This window comes from Euleptes europaea, chromosome 8 (genome assembly GCF_029931775.1).
Source record: "Euleptes europaea isolate rEulEur1 chromosome 8, rEulEur1.hap1, whole genome shotgun sequence".
Taxonomy (NCBI): Eukaryota; Metazoa; Chordata; class Lepidosauria; order Squamata; family Sphaerodactylidae; genus Euleptes; species Euleptes europaea.
Window position 1 is genome coordinate 3,321,099 of NC_079319.1, and position 15,939 is coordinate 3,337,037.

At 52.7% G+C, this 15,939-nt stretch overlaps 1 protein-coding gene across 3 annotated transcripts in view; it reads left to right on the forward strand.

The window, feature by feature from the left end:
• ARHGAP39 (Rho GTPase activating protein 39) overlaps nucleotides 1–15,075 on the forward strand; it is a 170,343-nt gene extending 155,268 nt beyond the window's left edge. For all 3 annotated transcript variants that reach the window (XM_056854558.1, XM_056854560.1, XM_056854559.1), the window contains 5 exons: nucleotides 5,918–5,991; nucleotides 10,406–10,605; nucleotides 11,967–12,058; nucleotides 13,529–13,698; nucleotides 14,832–15,075. In XM_056854558.1, coding sequence (XP_056710536.1) covers nucleotides 5,918–5,991; nucleotides 10,406–10,605; nucleotides 11,967–12,058; nucleotides 13,529–13,698; nucleotides 14,832–15,026 — 731 coding nt within the window. In that variant the 3' untranslated portion in view covers nucleotides 15,027–15,075. The remainder of the gene's footprint in view (nucleotides 1–5,917; nucleotides 5,992–10,405; nucleotides 10,606–11,966; nucleotides 12,059–13,528; nucleotides 13,699–14,831) is intronic.
• The last annotated feature ends 864 nt before the right edge of the window (nucleotides 15,076–15,939 follow it).

Consider the following 15,939-nt stretch of genomic DNA (forward strand, 5'->3'; position numbering starts at 1 on the left):
TTCCAAGTTGCTTCCTCTGGATTCAGTTAAATGTTCTTAAGCTACTCAAAAGCCCAATGCAGACGCCCAGAGGACTATTGTTATTTAAAATGTCCCACCTCTCTTCACCCTGCCTTGTGCTCTGGTGTTCTCATGCCGTGCTGGCCCCCGCCATCCCCGGGCAGCGCTGCAAACAGCAGGGCGTTGTCCAGGTGTGGGTAAATTCTTTTGCCTGGTGATGGAATGGTGGATGCGACGCTGGGCTGCCAAGTCTTAGTCCTAGCTAAAAAGTCTCAATTCCAGCTAAAATAGAGGGAGGGGTTACAAGCTGTGCTCCCAGGTAATTGGATTGGAGAAAATGTCTCTAGTCCAGCGTGGTGTAGTGGTTAAGAGCGGTGGTTTGAAGTGGTGGACTCTGATCTGGAGAACCAGGTTCGATTCCCCACTCCTCCACATGAGCGGCGGATGCTAATCTGGTGAACTGGATTTGTTTCCCCACTCCACATGAAGCCAGCTGGGTGATCTTGGGCTAGTCACACTCTCTCAGTCCCACCTGCCTCACAGGGTGTCTGTTGTGGGGAGGGGAAGGGAAGGGGATTGTAAGCTGGTTTGAGTCTTCCTTAAGTGGTAGAGAAAGTTAGCATATAAAAACCAGCTCTTCTTCTTCTTCTTCCTTGGTTGTGTGTGTGTGAATACAGGCTGAAATCACTCCAGCCTTCTTGCTGACAATGAAGTTACCTTCTCCCGCTTCTCTCTCCTCCACTCTGGTGTCATAATGGAGAGCAGAAATATGACCGGTTCTTCCTGACTATTTTTGACCTCCTAAATAGGATTCTGCAGAAATTGCTGACTGGGGTAGGCGGGTGGGTAACGCCACCTCCCGTACAGCCGATTGAAAGTTACCCAGTCGGCGGCTGCTTCGTGTTACCCCCCCGGCAGCCGGCAGAAGAATTGCAGCCCCCTTGTTCGGTTTGCTGGTGCCTGGCCCTCGGGTGTTGGGTTGCACCATCCCCAAGAACATAAAGAGCGGTCTGCACAGAGGGTGAAAGAGGAAACATACACACCCCTTTTGCTTTTTGGGCCCCTGATATAACAAGGTTGAAAGGAGCTTTTGTTCAGGATTCTTGCGTCTGGTTTTGTTCGAGGACTGGAGGGCTGGAACCGGATGCTTTCCCACTCTTTGAAAAGGCAAGGAGCTTGGCGAGCGGCAACTTTATCTTTTCGTTTTCATGTGGGAAGCAATGACGTGAACGGGGCCGGCACCGGCATGCCCTGAAGGAGGGCGGATGCCAGGGCCTGTGGATTCTGGCGGGGGCCACAGCTACTGCGCATCTCTGATGCTTATGCTCCCACCCTTCCACGACCCGCTGGCGAGGGCTTTGCCACCTGTGCTCCCAGCCTAGGGTTGCCGGGCCCTCCCTCTCCACCAGCATGAGGTTTTTGGGGGCGGGGTTGGGCGGCCACATGCAATGCACTTACGTCACTGCCAGGTTTACTCCCGGAAGCGACGCATCAAGATGGGACACTTTACCACTCAAACCCAGTAGGCTGTAGTGGTTAAGAGCGGTGGTTTGGAGCGGTGGACTCAAATCTGGAGAACCGGGTTTGATTCCCCTCCACATGAGCGGCGGAGGCTAATCTGGTGAACTGGATTTGTTTCCCCACTCCTCCACATGAAGCCTGCTGGGTGACCTTGGGTTAGTCACACTCTCTCAGCCCCATCTACCTCACAGCGTGTCTGTTGCAGGGAGGGGAAGGGAGGGTGATCGTAAGCCAGTGTGATTCTTCCTTAAGTGGTAGAGAAAGTCAGCATATAAAAACCAACTCTTCTTCTAAATCATCCCTTTGCGTTGCGGTGCTTCCAGGAGTAAACCCAGCAGTGATGTAAGCGCGTTGGGCGCACTCCGAGTGGCCTGCTGGATTGGCGAGCAATTGCTCCAATCTCCAGCAACCTGGCCACCATATCCCAGCTTGCATGTGCTGCCCGGCCCTGCGGGAGAAGGGCTTGTGGGTGGTGCACAAAGCATTGGTGTTCCTGGTGGCGGTGGCATTCCTGGCCGCACCCCCTCCCCCCAGTACCATCAGGGAAAGTGGGTGTGGGCAATGTGGACAGTTGTGACTACAGGTGGTGAGAGAGCTTATGAGCGGGCAGAGGAAGGATGTAGAGACAGGTGGCACGCAGGTGGGTGAGCAAGGGAGCTTAGAAGTGGCACTCTTTGCCCAGGGCCTCCAAAAACCTGGAACTGTCCCTCTCTGAAGTAGTTCCACATGGGACAGCTCAACATAAGAACATAATAACATGAGATAAGCCCTGCTGGATCAGACCAAGGCTCATCAAGTCCAGCAGTCTGTTCATACAGTGGTCAACCAGGTGTCTCTAGGAAGCCCACAGACAAGACGACTGCAGCAGCACCATCCTGCCTGTGTTCCACAGCACCTAATATCATAGGTATGCTCCTCTGATCCTGGAGAGAACAGGTATGCGTCATGACTAGTATCCATTTTGACTAGTAGCCATGGATAGTCCTATCCTCAGAAGAACATAAGAAAGGCCATGCTGGATCAGACCAAGGCCCATCAAGCCCAGCAGTCTGTTCACACAGGGGCCAACCAGGTGCCTCTAGGAAGCCCACAAACAAGACCACTGCAGCAGCATTATCCTGCCTGTGTCCCACAGCACCTAATATATTCGGCCTGCTCCTCTGATCCTGGAGATAATAGGTATGCGTCATGACTAGTATCCATTTTGACTAGTAGCCATGAATACCCCTCTCCTCCATGAACATGTCCACTCCCCTCCAAGCCAAGTTGGCAGCCATCACCACATCCTGGGGCAGGGAGTTCCACAATTTAACTATGCGTTGTTGAAGAAATACTTCCTTTTTTCTGTTTTGAATCTCTCACCCTCCAGCATCAGCAGATGACCCCACTCTCTAGTATTATGAGAGGGAGAAAAGCTTCTCCCTGTCCACTCTCCCCATACCATGCACCATTGTATAGACCTCTATCATGTCTCCCCTTAACCGCCTTCTTTCCAAGCTAAGCAGCCCTGAGTGTTTTAACTGCTCAAAAAGTTCTGCTGTCGCAGAAAACATGAATGTGGGGTGAGCGCTGTCTCTGCTGTGTTGAAGGGTTGTGGTGGAGGCCAGGACTGCCTGTTGCCCACCAGCACCCCCTCAGAAAATGTCCCCTTGAGCAAATGAAGCCAGGCCCGATTGCTAAGAGACCCTCAGCCAGCTGCCTGCCTGCCTGCCCACCACAGATTGCAGATCCCTGGATGTGGTGCTCCAAAGCCCTGCCGACAAAAGGGATAGGGGAGCATCCGGCATCCTGAGCAGAGGAAAGCAGAGTTTGGCTTGGCTTCTCAACCAGAGGGAAAGCAATTAGCAGAGACTCAGACTGCTGCGCTTCGCAGCATGCGGGAATTAATCCCCCTCCTCTCTGCCAGCTTCCGCGCAAAGTGTGTTTTAATTAAAAGAGTGGTTATTCCAGAGGAGGAAAGGCGGAGGGCAGCCCAGGCCGTTCCTGATCCTAATCTGGGCAAGGCAGAGCGGCTGCGGCTGCTTCCGTCCACTGGTCACCATCTGATAGTTCCTTGGAGGGTCTCCAAAGCAGGGAAGGGCCAGGCCGGTTATGTCGATCAGACCCGGGAATAAGCAATGCAGGTAAAGTTGCTCCTTAGCACAGTTGGGAGCATAAAAGTTTCTGGAGGCCTCACTTCAAAAAGGATGTGGGCAGAATCGAGCGGGTGCAGAGGAGAGCGACGAGGATGACCAGGGGCCTGGAGACCCAGCCCTGCGAGGAAAGGCCGAGGGAGGCGGGAATGTCTGCCACTTCATGAAACGGCAGACTCTAATCTGGTGGACCTGGTTTGATGCTCCGCTCCTCCACATGAGCAGCGGACGGGTTGGTTTCCCCACTCCTCCACATGAAGCCTGCTGGGTGACCTCGCGCTAGTCACAGTTCTCTCTGAACTCTCTCAGCCCCACCTACCTCACAAGGTGTCTGTTGTGGGGAGGGGAAGGGAAGGTGATTGTACGCCGGTTTGATTCTCCTTAAAGGTAGAGAAAATTGGGAGATAAAAACCAGCTCAGTGACCCCGCTGTTGTTGGTCCTGGGGATGCTGATTCCAACCAGCCCTGGGGCAAGAGAGGTGACTCAACAGCTCCTGGCCTCATCCAAAGGGGCACCCCTCTTTCTCAGAATGAATTGGTGCAGGACTGCTCTGAACCCCCCCCCCCCACGACTTTCTGTGCATCTTTGTGTGTTAAGTGCCAGCAAGTCGCTTCCGATTTATGATGACCCTTCGAAGTTGAAGTCCTCCAAACGTCCTGTCGTTAACATCTCTGTGACAAATATCTGAAATTAAGGCCGTTCACCGCTGTCTGTTTCTTCTACACGGTTCAGTTTCCCTGTTGATTTGATTTGAAAGGGGAGGGGGCTTTTCCATTCTCTGTGTTGACCCAAATCCCAGTACAGTTCACTTCTCCGTGTCCCGCCCTATGTTGACATAATAAACCAGTGGAAGCAGTCTCGGGGGCCCTGACCCTCCAGTTTGGACTTAACTGGAGCTCCTCAAGTTCCCCCATGGCCAAAAACAAAACAAATATCCTGCCCTGAACATAAGAATATTGAAAGGCCCTGCTGGATCAGGCCAAGGTCCATCAAGTCCAGCAGTCTGTTCACACCGTGGCCAACCAGGTGCCTCTAGGAAGCCCACAAACAAGACGACTGCAGCAGCATTGCCCTGCCTGTGATCCACGGCACCTAAGATAATAGGCATGCTCCTCTGATCCTGGAGAGAATAGGTATGCATCATGACTAGTAGCCATTTTGACTAGTAGCCAATGGATAGCCTGATGCTCCATGAACATATCCTCTCCCCTCTTCAAGCCTTCCAAGTTGGCAGCCATCACCACATCCTGGGGCAGGGAGTTCCTCAATTTAACTATCCCTGTTCTGAACACTCTGCCAATGGATAGGAAACATTGCCTCTTTAAGTGGATTTAAAGTCCTGGCTGCCAAGTGAGTCTTAAGGGCTTTCTTCCTTTTGGACAGGGAGGAAAGGTGAGGACCTTTTCATACTGGTTCTGGAAGTGTTTGCGGCTCAGATAGCCAGGGCCTGAAGAGGATTCCTGATAAGCAAAGGTGTTCAGCCAGTAGCTAGAGACTGTCTTCTGAAGAGCACTGAGGTCAGGATTGGAGCCGCAGTGGCTGGGCGCTCAGTCCAGGATCACAGGTCCCACAGAAACACACAATCTGGTCAGCCCAGGGCCGAAATAGTCTGGAGGACAAGAGCCACCCCTAGGGTTGCCAGCTCTGGGCTGGGAAATGCATGGAGATTTTGGGGGTGGAACCTGTGATCCTCGGGGAATCCACCACCGGGGCAGAGGTTATCCAGAAGCCTCCGTTTTCAGCAGATAAGAAGAGTTGGTTTTTATATGCCGACTTTCCCACTTAAGGGAGACTCAGACCGGCTGACAATCACCTTCCCTTCCCCTCCCCACAACAGACACCCTGTGAGGTAGGTGGGGCTGAGAGAGCTGTGACTGGCCCAAGGTCACCCGGCTGGCTTCGTGTGTAGGAGCGGGGAAACAAATCCAGTTCACCAGATTAGCCTCCGCCGCTCATGTGGAGGAGAGGGGAATCGAACCCGGCTCTCCAGATCAGAGCCCACCGCTCCTAACCACCGCTCTTAACTACTACACCACGTTGGCTGTGTGGGAGCCTCCCAAGGGAGGGGCGAGAGCGTCTGGTGCCTCCAGCGGCGATCTCTGGTGTGAATCTGGCTTTGAAAGTGCTGCCGGGGGGGTGCTTCCCTCCAGGACGGTGTCGGGGTCTCATTCCTTCGCTCTGTTCTCTTGCGGTGGCTCCTTGGAGGGACCTGCCTAGCTCTGACTCTGTTATCTCTCTCTTTCTCCCTCTCCTTCTCTTCCAGGGGTGGCCATCAGCACTTACGCCAAGTATTGTTACAACAAGCTCCAGAAAGCAGCCTTGACCGGAGCCAAGAAGGTACGTCCAGCCTTGTAATGTGGATTTTGAAGGTGGGTGGCCATTTAGGGGAGGAGCTCAGTGGTAGAGCATCTGCTTGGCACGCAGGAGGTCCCAGGTTCAATCCCCGGCATCTCCAGTTAAAGGGACCAGGCAAGTAGGTGATGTGAAAGACCTCTGCCTGAGACCCTGGAGAGCCGCTGCCGGTCTGAGTAGACAATACTGACTTCGATGGACTCAGGATCTGGCTCAGTATAAGGCATCTTCATGTGAAGAAGAGGAGGTGAGCTGTTTGCGTTTCTGTTTGCTTCAGGCGCTGTCTGTACCTCGTCCTGGTCAAAAGCGGAAAGTTTGTTTACACTACAGTCCTGCGCAGAGTCACTCCAGTATAAGCCCACTGAATTCAGTCCATGGCTGTTGCACTGGGGGTGGGGTTGGGGTTGGGTGCAATTAATGGCAGCAGAGTGGGAGGCTGAGAGACCTTGCTGGGGGGGCAGTCTGCAGGGAGTTCCCCCGTGAAAGTTGTGTCACAACTCTCCGTCCATTTCCATGTGTCTCGCACACAAGACCTTCCAGGAGGGAATGCCCCCTATGTCAGTTATCGGGAGGGGGCACCAGGTGGGATTTTCACTCCAGGCTTTGCAAATGTCCTGGAGAAGAAGAGGAGGAGGAGAAGAGTTGGGTTTTATACCCTGCTTTTTCTCTATCTTAAAATAGTCTCAAACCGGCTTACAATCACCTTCCCTTCCCCTTCCCACAACAGACACCCTGTGAGATAGGTGGGGCTGAGAGAGTTCGGAGAGTCTAACCCAAGATCACCTAGCTGGCTTCATGTGGAGGAATGGGGAATCGAACCTGGTTTTCCAGATTAGCGTCCACCACTCATGTGGAGGAGTGGGGAATCGAACCTGGTTCTGTGGATTGGAGTCCACCGCTCATGTGGAGGGGTGGGGAATCGAACCTGTTTTTCCGGATTAGCGTCCACCGCTCATATGGAGGAGTGGGGAATCGAACCTGGTTTTCCAGATTAGAGTCCACCGCTCATGTGGAGGAGTGGGGAATCGAACCTGGTTCTCTGGATTAGAGTCACACATGAACACATGAAGCTGCCTTGAACTGAATCGGACCCTTGGTCCATCAAAGTCAGTATTGTCTACTCAGACCGGCAGTGGCTCTCCAGGGTCTCAGGCAGAAAAGGGTGTTTCCCATCACCTACCTGCCTGGTCCCTTTAACTGGAGATGCCGGGGACTGAACCTGGGACTTTCTGCATGCCAAGCAGATGCTCTGCCACTGAGCCACAGCCCCTCCCACTCATGTGGAGGAGTGGGGAATCCAACCCGCTTCTCCATATTGGAGTTCTCCGCTCCTAACCACTACACCGCGCTGGGATGCTCTTCCTGGGTTTCTTCAATGGCACCTCTTGGATAATAATCCCATGACAATTAAGCAGGCCCGTAGTCGGGTCCTCCGCGTGCGGCATTCCCCTCTGCCGCTGCGTTAAGCACCTCAGGATGACTCACTTATCTCCTGTTTTCATTAGGATAAATGGCTGCAGCTTCAGTTTTTCTACACGCTGGCACTGTAGAGGGGGGAGGAGGAGGGGGGAAGAAGAGACTGAGGGCTGCAAAGGCTCAGGAGACATCTGGAGAAAAGAGCAGAGCAAGAATATTCGCACCCTTCAGAGCTCGACGTAAGCCAATTGGGAGAGATGGGGAGAGAACAGTTAAAGGCCAGGCAGGCAGCGTGAGCTCGAGGAGTCTCAAGACCATGTTGCAAAAACCTCAGCAGAGCGGCAGCACAAACTCTACCGCGGTATTGCTGGGTGGGAGCCTTAGCTCAGTGCTGGGATGTGTGCTTTGCAAAAGGTCCCAGGTTCAATTCCTGCCACCTCTTACGTTATGCTCTGGCAAGCAGGCAAGGTTGGACTGATTCAGAAGAAGAAGAGTTGGTTTTTATACCCCGCTTTTCTTTACGTTTAATGAGTCTCAAAGCAGCTTCCAGTCACCTTCCCTTCCCCTCGCCACGACAGACACCCTGTGAGGTAGGTGGGCCTGAGAGAGTTCTGAGAGAATTGAGACTGGCCCGAGGTCACCCAGCTGCCTTCATGTGGAGGAGTGGGGAATCGAACCCGGTTCACCAGATTAGAGTCCGCCGCTCGTGGGGGAGTGGGGAATTGAACTCGGTTCTCCAGATTAGAGTCCACCCTTGGTCCATCAGAGTCAGTATTGTCTACTGAGACTGGCAGTGGCTCTCCAGGGTCTCAGGCGGAGGTGTTTCACATCACTTCCCACCTTACACATGTGAATCTGCCTTATACAGAATCAGACCCTTGGTTTGTCAAGGCTGGTGTTGTCTACTCTGACTTATACCAGCTCTCCAGGATCTCAGGCTGAGGCCTTTCACATCAGCTACTGCCTGGTTCTTTTTAACTGGAGATGCTGCCGGAGGGGGATAGAACCTGGGATCTTTTGCATGCCAAGCAGGTGCTCTTACCACTGAGCCACAACCCCTCCCCATGCTCTTTCATATAGACTGGGGGCCATGCACACTCTAGGCACTGTTGCGGTACTGCAAAAATGTCCCTGCTTGTGCATCTTTCCAGCAGTGCGTTCAGCTGCTCTGGAGCATTTCCTCCCTCCATCTGTCTCTCTCGTAGGGTAACACTGCCCCTCAGTGGTCAAGGGGCTCACGTCAGAAGAGGCACATACCCAGGGGCACCAGTTTGCTGAGAAGCGGGATGAGCTCCCCTCCTCTTATGCCCAGCCATCTGTGACGCTAGCAAAGCCCTTGGATCTCTAGGGAGCAATTCCAGAGGGGCAGCCCTGCAAAACTGCCGAAGCCCAAATCCCCCCCCCTCCCCAGGAGTCTTGTGGGTGAACGCTGGTGCCGTAATACATCTGCTGTTCTCTCCGATGCCGTGAGACTCCTTGGTGGTTCTGGTCTTGGGGCTTTTCGAGGGTTGTAACAGACAGTGTCGAATACAGGGAATTGAATACAGGCCGCCCTTTTGGTCCATTTAGAATGAGAGCAATGGCACACTGTTATTAAAAAGATAAAGGTAAAGGTAAAGGTCCCCTGTGCAAGCACTGGGTCATTCCTGACCCATGGGGTGATGTCACATCCCGACATTTACTAGGCAGACTTTGTTTATGGGGTGGTTTGCCAGTGCCTTCCCCAGACAGCTTCCCTTTACCCCCAGCAGCAAGCCGGGTACTCATTTTACTGACCTCGGAAGGATGGAAGGCTGAGTCGACCTTGAGCCGGCTACCTGAAACTGACTTCCGTCGGGATCGAACTCAGGTTGTGAGCAGAGCTTGGACTGCAGTACTGCAGCTTACCACTCTGCGCCACAGGGCTTCCTCACACTGTTATTAGGACAGGCGAAATAGCCACAAAGAGAAAAAAGGGTGAAAACGCATAGTCGCTTTAGCCTCCTTTATTCCCTGTTTCAGCCAAGATTCAGCCAGGATCGAATGTACGTTTGGCGAAAACGCATGCGTTCAATCCTGGATGAATCCTGGCTGAAATAGGGGATAAAGGAAGGAGGGGGAGAGGAGAGAGAGAGAGAGAGAGAGCGCTTACATAGGAAAACTTGTTGGCCAAGGGAAAACAGATAAAAGGAAGTCTTTCTTCACACAAGGCACAGTTCAATGGTGGAATTCCCTGCCCCAGGATGTGGTGATGGCTTCCAACTTGGAAGGCTTTATGGGGGGAGTGGACATGTTCATGGAGGAGAGGGGTATTCATGGCTATTAGTACAAACTAATACTAGTCATGATGCACACCTATTCTCTCCAGGATCAGAGGAGCAGGCCTATTAGGTGCTGTGGAACACAGGCAGGATGCTGCTGCTGCAGTCGTCTTGTTTGTGGGCTTTTTAGAGGCACCTGGTTGGCCACTATGTCAACAGACTGCTGGACTTGATGGGCCTTGGTCTGATTCAGCATGGCCTTTCTTATGTTCAAAACTTCAACCCAGGCCTCCCAGATCACACATCATTCTCTTAGCAACCTCACTGGCCTGCAAAAAGTCCCAGGTTCAATCCCTGGCATCTCGAGTTAAAGTACCTGGTACCTGGGGTTGTGAGTGACCCCTGCCTCAGAAAAGATTGCGCTTGAGAGACCAAAAGTCTGACGCAGCAGAATGTCCACCATGCCAGATCTGGGGTGTCCCCGTTCACTCTTTTACTTGTCCCTTCCCCTCTCATTCCTTTTACTTGTCCCTTCCCCTCTCTCCTTTCCTATGTCCCTCACTGTCAGCATTTAGATTGTAAGCCCCTTGGGGTGGGGTCCTCTCAGTTTCACTTCACTTATTCCTTCCACAGGTGTTGATGGCACCATGAAAATACCAGTTGGCGGTGCCGGACGATGCCACTCCAGTGCTTGTCTTGCATCTCATTAACACTCTGCTTGCACAAACCGTTGTTTTCCACAGGGCCTCAAGAAGCCAAACATCGAGGAGATCCGTCACGCCAAGAACGCCGTCTTCAGCCCTTCCATGTTTGGAAGCTCCTTGCAAGAGATCATGAACATGCAGAAGGAGAGGTACCCCGATCGCCAGCTCCCGTGGGTGCAGACCAGGCTGTCCGAGGAAGTGCTGGCCCTCAACGGAGATCAGACGGAGGGCATCTTCAGGTAACCACCCCACCCCCCGCCGCCTGCGCCTTGCCAGGCCATCTCAAAGAAGATGGGCGTCATCAAAAGCCCACAGTGTGGAGACCCATCAGTTGCTGGGTTGGTGTAGTGTTCGGAGTGGGGTGTGCACCAATTTTTTCCAGTATTTTTCGGGTTTAATAAAGCAGAACCCAAAAAATGCCAAAATAAAATCGGTACAGATAGTAAGGCAGGGGAACGTTCCTTTCTCTGCTAGGGGTGGCCTTCGTTAAGATCCATGCTGCCAGCCTTCTCAGGCTTCTCGGGAAGGCGGGATTCATTAAGATTAATCATTAAGATTATTTTAAGATTCATTAAGGCTGGCAGCATGGATCTTAATGAAGGCCTTCCCCTGCGGCTTCCTGGGAAGCTGCGTGGGGTTCTCTTAGATCCATGCTGCCAACGATGGCAGCCTGGATCTATTCTAAAGCAATTCCACACCACTCCGGGAAGGTGGGGGGGGGAGGGGCTTCAGTTACATCCATGCTGCCAACGCTTGGCAGCATGGATCTTAATGAAGGCCATCCCTCACAGCTTCCCATCTGGGTGGAGTTCACTTTGATCCATGCTGCCCCGATTTGCGGGGCTCCCAGGAACCGGGGCAGTGTGAAACTGTTTTAGATCTGTGCTGCGGGCTTTCTCCAGCCCCAGAGAAGGCCTGCAACACAGATCTAAAGGGGAATAGCCAAACCCAAAAAACTCGAATAGTTATTTGGGTTATTTGGGAAGTGGCTATCTGGCTTTTCCGAGATTGCCCTTTCACCTATTCGGCTGCAATTATACCTGGAAAAAGCCGAAACGGCTTATTTCGTGTTTATTTTTGGCTCGGTAAAGCCAATATGCACAATCCTAGTGAGGAGACGTAGATTCTAGTCTATGTTAGATGAGAGAAAGGGATGTAGAAAGATCGAAGTCGACCAACGAGCAGCAGAAATGTTGGTGTGGTGAAAGTCATAGTTGCCAGCTTTGATTTAGGAGATGTTTTCTTGACATGGGTTTTGAGGGCGGGACTTGGAGGGCAAGAGGGGCTGCCTTGTGGGCATGGAGCAGGGGTCACTGAGGGTGTGGGAGGGAGGTAGTTGTGAATTGTGCAGAGGGTTGGACTGGATGACCGTGGTGGTCCCTTCCAACTCTATGATTCATGATGACCATACTAGGGAAGTGAGGAAAGTAGTGTTGGAGGTAGGATTACTCTTTTTAAGTACTTGAAGGGCCGTCATTTAGAGGACAGCAGGGCACTGTTTCAGTGGGTAATAGACCCTTCCAACTTTTTGATTCTGTGACCAGGGGGGACTTGGCCCAGCCCTTTCCCAACTCTCTTATTCCTTTCTCCTCTTCCACAGGGTCCCTGGAGACATCGATGAGGTCAACGCCCTCAAACTTCAGGTGGATCAGTGGAAAATCCCCACTGGCTTGGAAGACCCTCACGTTCCTGGTAAGAAGGACAGAGAACAAACACCTATGGGCGGAAACCTGGGAGGGAAACTCTGTCCTCCTCCTCCCCAGCCTCTAAACCCTGTTAACTCGACCTTGGTGAGCTGCTGACCAGCTGGTTGCTGTGAGATGGTGGCCAAAAAAGTAAATTTTGTTCCTTGGAAGAGTTCCCTCTTTTCATTTGCCTCAGGCAGATATTCTCTGGTTTCCTGGCTTGTAAGCCAGAGGACTAAAAAGATGGCTGATCACACAAGAAGCTTACCTGGTTGCCTGTGGGGAGTGACAGTCTCCTGCAGGTGACCAGGCAAGGAAGCTTTGCAAAAGCCAGTTTCTTTTAGACCGCAAATCGGGCAAGTAGACTGCTAAAGATAAAGACGTGGAACTTCTTTGAAAGGCTGCATTATTGTAACTCCTTCCATGTGAAGCAGTCTCAAAATAAAGGGATCCAGTTTGGGGGGTGGGCTGCAAAGGATCATAGGGGAAGGGAACACCTGTTGTCCCCCTTCCTTTCCCAGTCTTTTGCTTTGCACTGTGCAGGCCTGAGGCAATTTGATTCAACTCTGCACTACCATTGCTGGAGACCCGGAGCGGAAAGTGTGCTCTGTTCAGCTGGCTGACAATGTGACAACCCCGACAGGCAGCCATGTAGCAACCACCAAATGGTGGTCCGAATCTTGCAACATGGTACAGCAAGATCTCATTTTGGTGGGTTTTTGTGTGTGAGAGAGAGTTGTGGTTCCTGCACACTTGCGTAGACCATGACTACAGGTTTCTTACGAGGGCATTAACCCCTTAATCTTTTGTGTAGCTATTAGATATTGTGTAGGTATTGAGGGGTTAACCCCTTAATTTTCATTTGTGTATTTCATAAAATCTCTACCCAATTTCCAAATAGCCCTATTGTGTAGATGTTTTAATCCACACACTGAGGCCAAATTGGGAATTAGATACATGATGGGAAGGAGTTCCAGTTTCCCTACGAGGAGAGTACTGGGCAAGAAGGGCCTGTAATAGGGGCTCTGAGGAGAGAACTGGTGAGAAAGGCTGCCGCTCTCTGGCTGTAGTGGCCAGAGGAAGGAAGGGACTGTTCAGACTTGGGTACGAGCAAGCAGCGAAAGCCACACTCTCCAACATCCTCGGAGTCCCTGATATGCATGCATGGGCTGAATTTTTCGTGACATAGGGATGTGCTCTGCAAATGTTTCGAGTCCCTCTCTTTGTGTGGCTTTCCATGTTGCAGAGCTGAGCCCTGGCAATGGAGACTGTTTCTGGCCACTTCTGGTTATAATTTAGAGTGGAGTTAGGGAGCTTGGTAAAGTATCACATACAGGCTGCCTTCGGTAGAGAGGATTCGGTTGTACTTGCAGAGCTTGGGCTCCCACCCTAGAGGCCATTTTCCTATCGCCTCCCTCTTTCTTCCTCTTGTGCCGACGTGACTCAGCCTTTTTTTCTCCCCCCCCTCCCCCCCCAGCCTCCTTGCTGAAGCTCTGGTACCGGGAACTGGAGGAGCCTTTGATCCCTCATGATTTCTACGAACAGTGCATCACTCACTACGAGAACCCGGAAGCGGCAATCGCTGTCGTCCACTCCCTGCCCAGGATCAACAAAATGGTGCTCTGCTACCTCATCCGCTTCCTACAGGTGAGCTGGTGTGCCGAGAGGTGCCAGTGAAGCAGACTGCAGCAGGTTGGGGGGGGGTGTTTTCTGACCTCTACTGCAGCTTACCACTGCAGCTTACCACTCTGCGCCACGGGGCTCACACTCAGCCTCTGGTTTGCAATACAGGGACAATGATCTTGGTCATCCTCTGGGCATGGAGTAGGGGTCACTGGGGGTGTGGGGGGAGGTAGTTATGAATTTCCTGCATTGTGTAGGGGTTGGACTAGATGACCCTGGTGGTGCCTTCCAACTCTATGATTCTATGATACTGGTCTACCTCACAGGGTTGTTTGAAGGCTGCAATTCTGAAGCAAGAGCATTTTGCAAGAGGCTCTGAATTGGGGCCTTCTAAAAATTAAAGCAGTCACATCCACCACTCTGTTCCCCTCACGTTTGGGGGGCCACCTCATGCGGTATTTATCATCCATCTCTGCTAATTTTTGGGTGGTGATTTCATGCTGAGGTCATACTGGGACTCCCTGGAGTGACTGACAGGTGTGTGTGTGGGGGTGGGTGGGAATCCCAGAATCATCGCTGTTGCCTACACACTGTGCAGAGGGGCAGGGTTGCTGGAGGTAGGATGGGTGCGGTGTACACATGAACACATGAAGCTGCCTTATACTGAATCAGACCCTTGGTCCATCCAAGTCAGTATTTTCTACTCAGACCGGCAGCGGCTCTCCAGGGTGTCAGGCAGAAGGTCTTTCACATCACCTACTACCTGATCCTTACTGGAGATGCCGGGGGTTGAACCTGGGACCTTCTGCATTCCAAGCAGATGCTCTACCATTGAGCCACAGCCCCTCCCCAAATGCAGTCAAGTGGCAGCCGACTTGTGGCGACTCAGTTGGATTTTCAAGGTGAGGGTAGTTTGCCGTTGCCTTCCTCTGCATAGCGACCCTGGTTTTCCTTGGTGGTCTCCCATCCAAATACTAACCTGGGCCAACCCTGTTTAGCTTCTGAGATCTGACAAGCCTTTTGGAAACATGGGTGTAGTTGTTTGGGTGTTGGGTGTTGCGGGCAGGCTTTTGGACTAGGATGAGGGCAAGCTGGGACTTTTCCACGTTGTGGCTGCTGCTCCTTGGCTGATGGTGACGTCTCTCCCTTCCCGGCAGGTGTTTGTGCAGCCGGCCAACGTGGCCGTCACCAAGATGGACGTCAACAACTTGGCCATGGTGATGGCCCCCAACTGCCTGCGCTGCCAATCGGACGACCCACGCATCATTTTCGAGAACACCCGCAAGGAAATGTCCTTCATCCGGGTGCTGATCCAGCACCTGGACACGAGCTTCATGGAGGGGGTCCTATAGCGGCAGTGCCATCGTGCCCAGAACAGAATTGGACATCATCTACCCAAGTCCCCCCCAGCTCCTCCCCCCCGAGTCAATCAGTCAACAAGAACGAGTCTTGAACACAGCAAAAGGGAAAGTCCTTGCTTGGCACCTCTAGGGGAGGAGCAGTGGAATACCACCCCCCTTCCTCCCCTGCAGAGTCTGTGCCCACTTGATCCATGCCTCCTTCTAGAATGGCACGGGAACCCCCTTCTGGGATCCTCCTGGTGCTTCTGCTGTGGACAAAACGATGCTGCCCCATAGCTAGCCCTTTTTCGGAGACACAGTCGTCCAGCCTTCTCGAGGAACAGTGCTTCCTAGGCAAGTCCAGAGATCCTAAAGAGAGTCTGAATTAATGGACTGCCTGGCAAAATTCAGGTGAAGAGTGGAAGTTCTTGGATGGGGGAGGAACCTGCCCGTTTACCCGTCCCCCACAGATTAAATTTGCTACATGCTTTGATGGGGAAGGGGCAGCAGTTGGGGTTGGGCACAAAGGCCAGCAGAGGGAAGAGGTAATATCAGCAAGGGGTCACTAAGTGGCCGCTGGATTGGTTGGAGAGTAGCAAGCAGGTGGCACGTGATTAGATGCCCTGCCGACCAGGGCATCTCAGAAAGGACAAAAACAAGAGCAGGCCATGCGGCCCCATTAATTGAGACCCTCTTGGGAAGGGGGTGGCAAACAGGGCTTGTACCCGGGGCCCCGAGGGGAAAGGGTAGAACTAGCTGGACCTGTCATTGTTGGCGAGGGCTGGGAGGTTGCAGACCTGGGCGCGGTTTTGTCACGGTTCTCCTTTACTGTTCCCCTTCCCTGTTCCAGCACAGCCACTGCCAGAAAGGGGCCACGCCCTGGTCCCTCCCCACAAAGACTTTCTCTCCCCCCCCCACCCTCAGA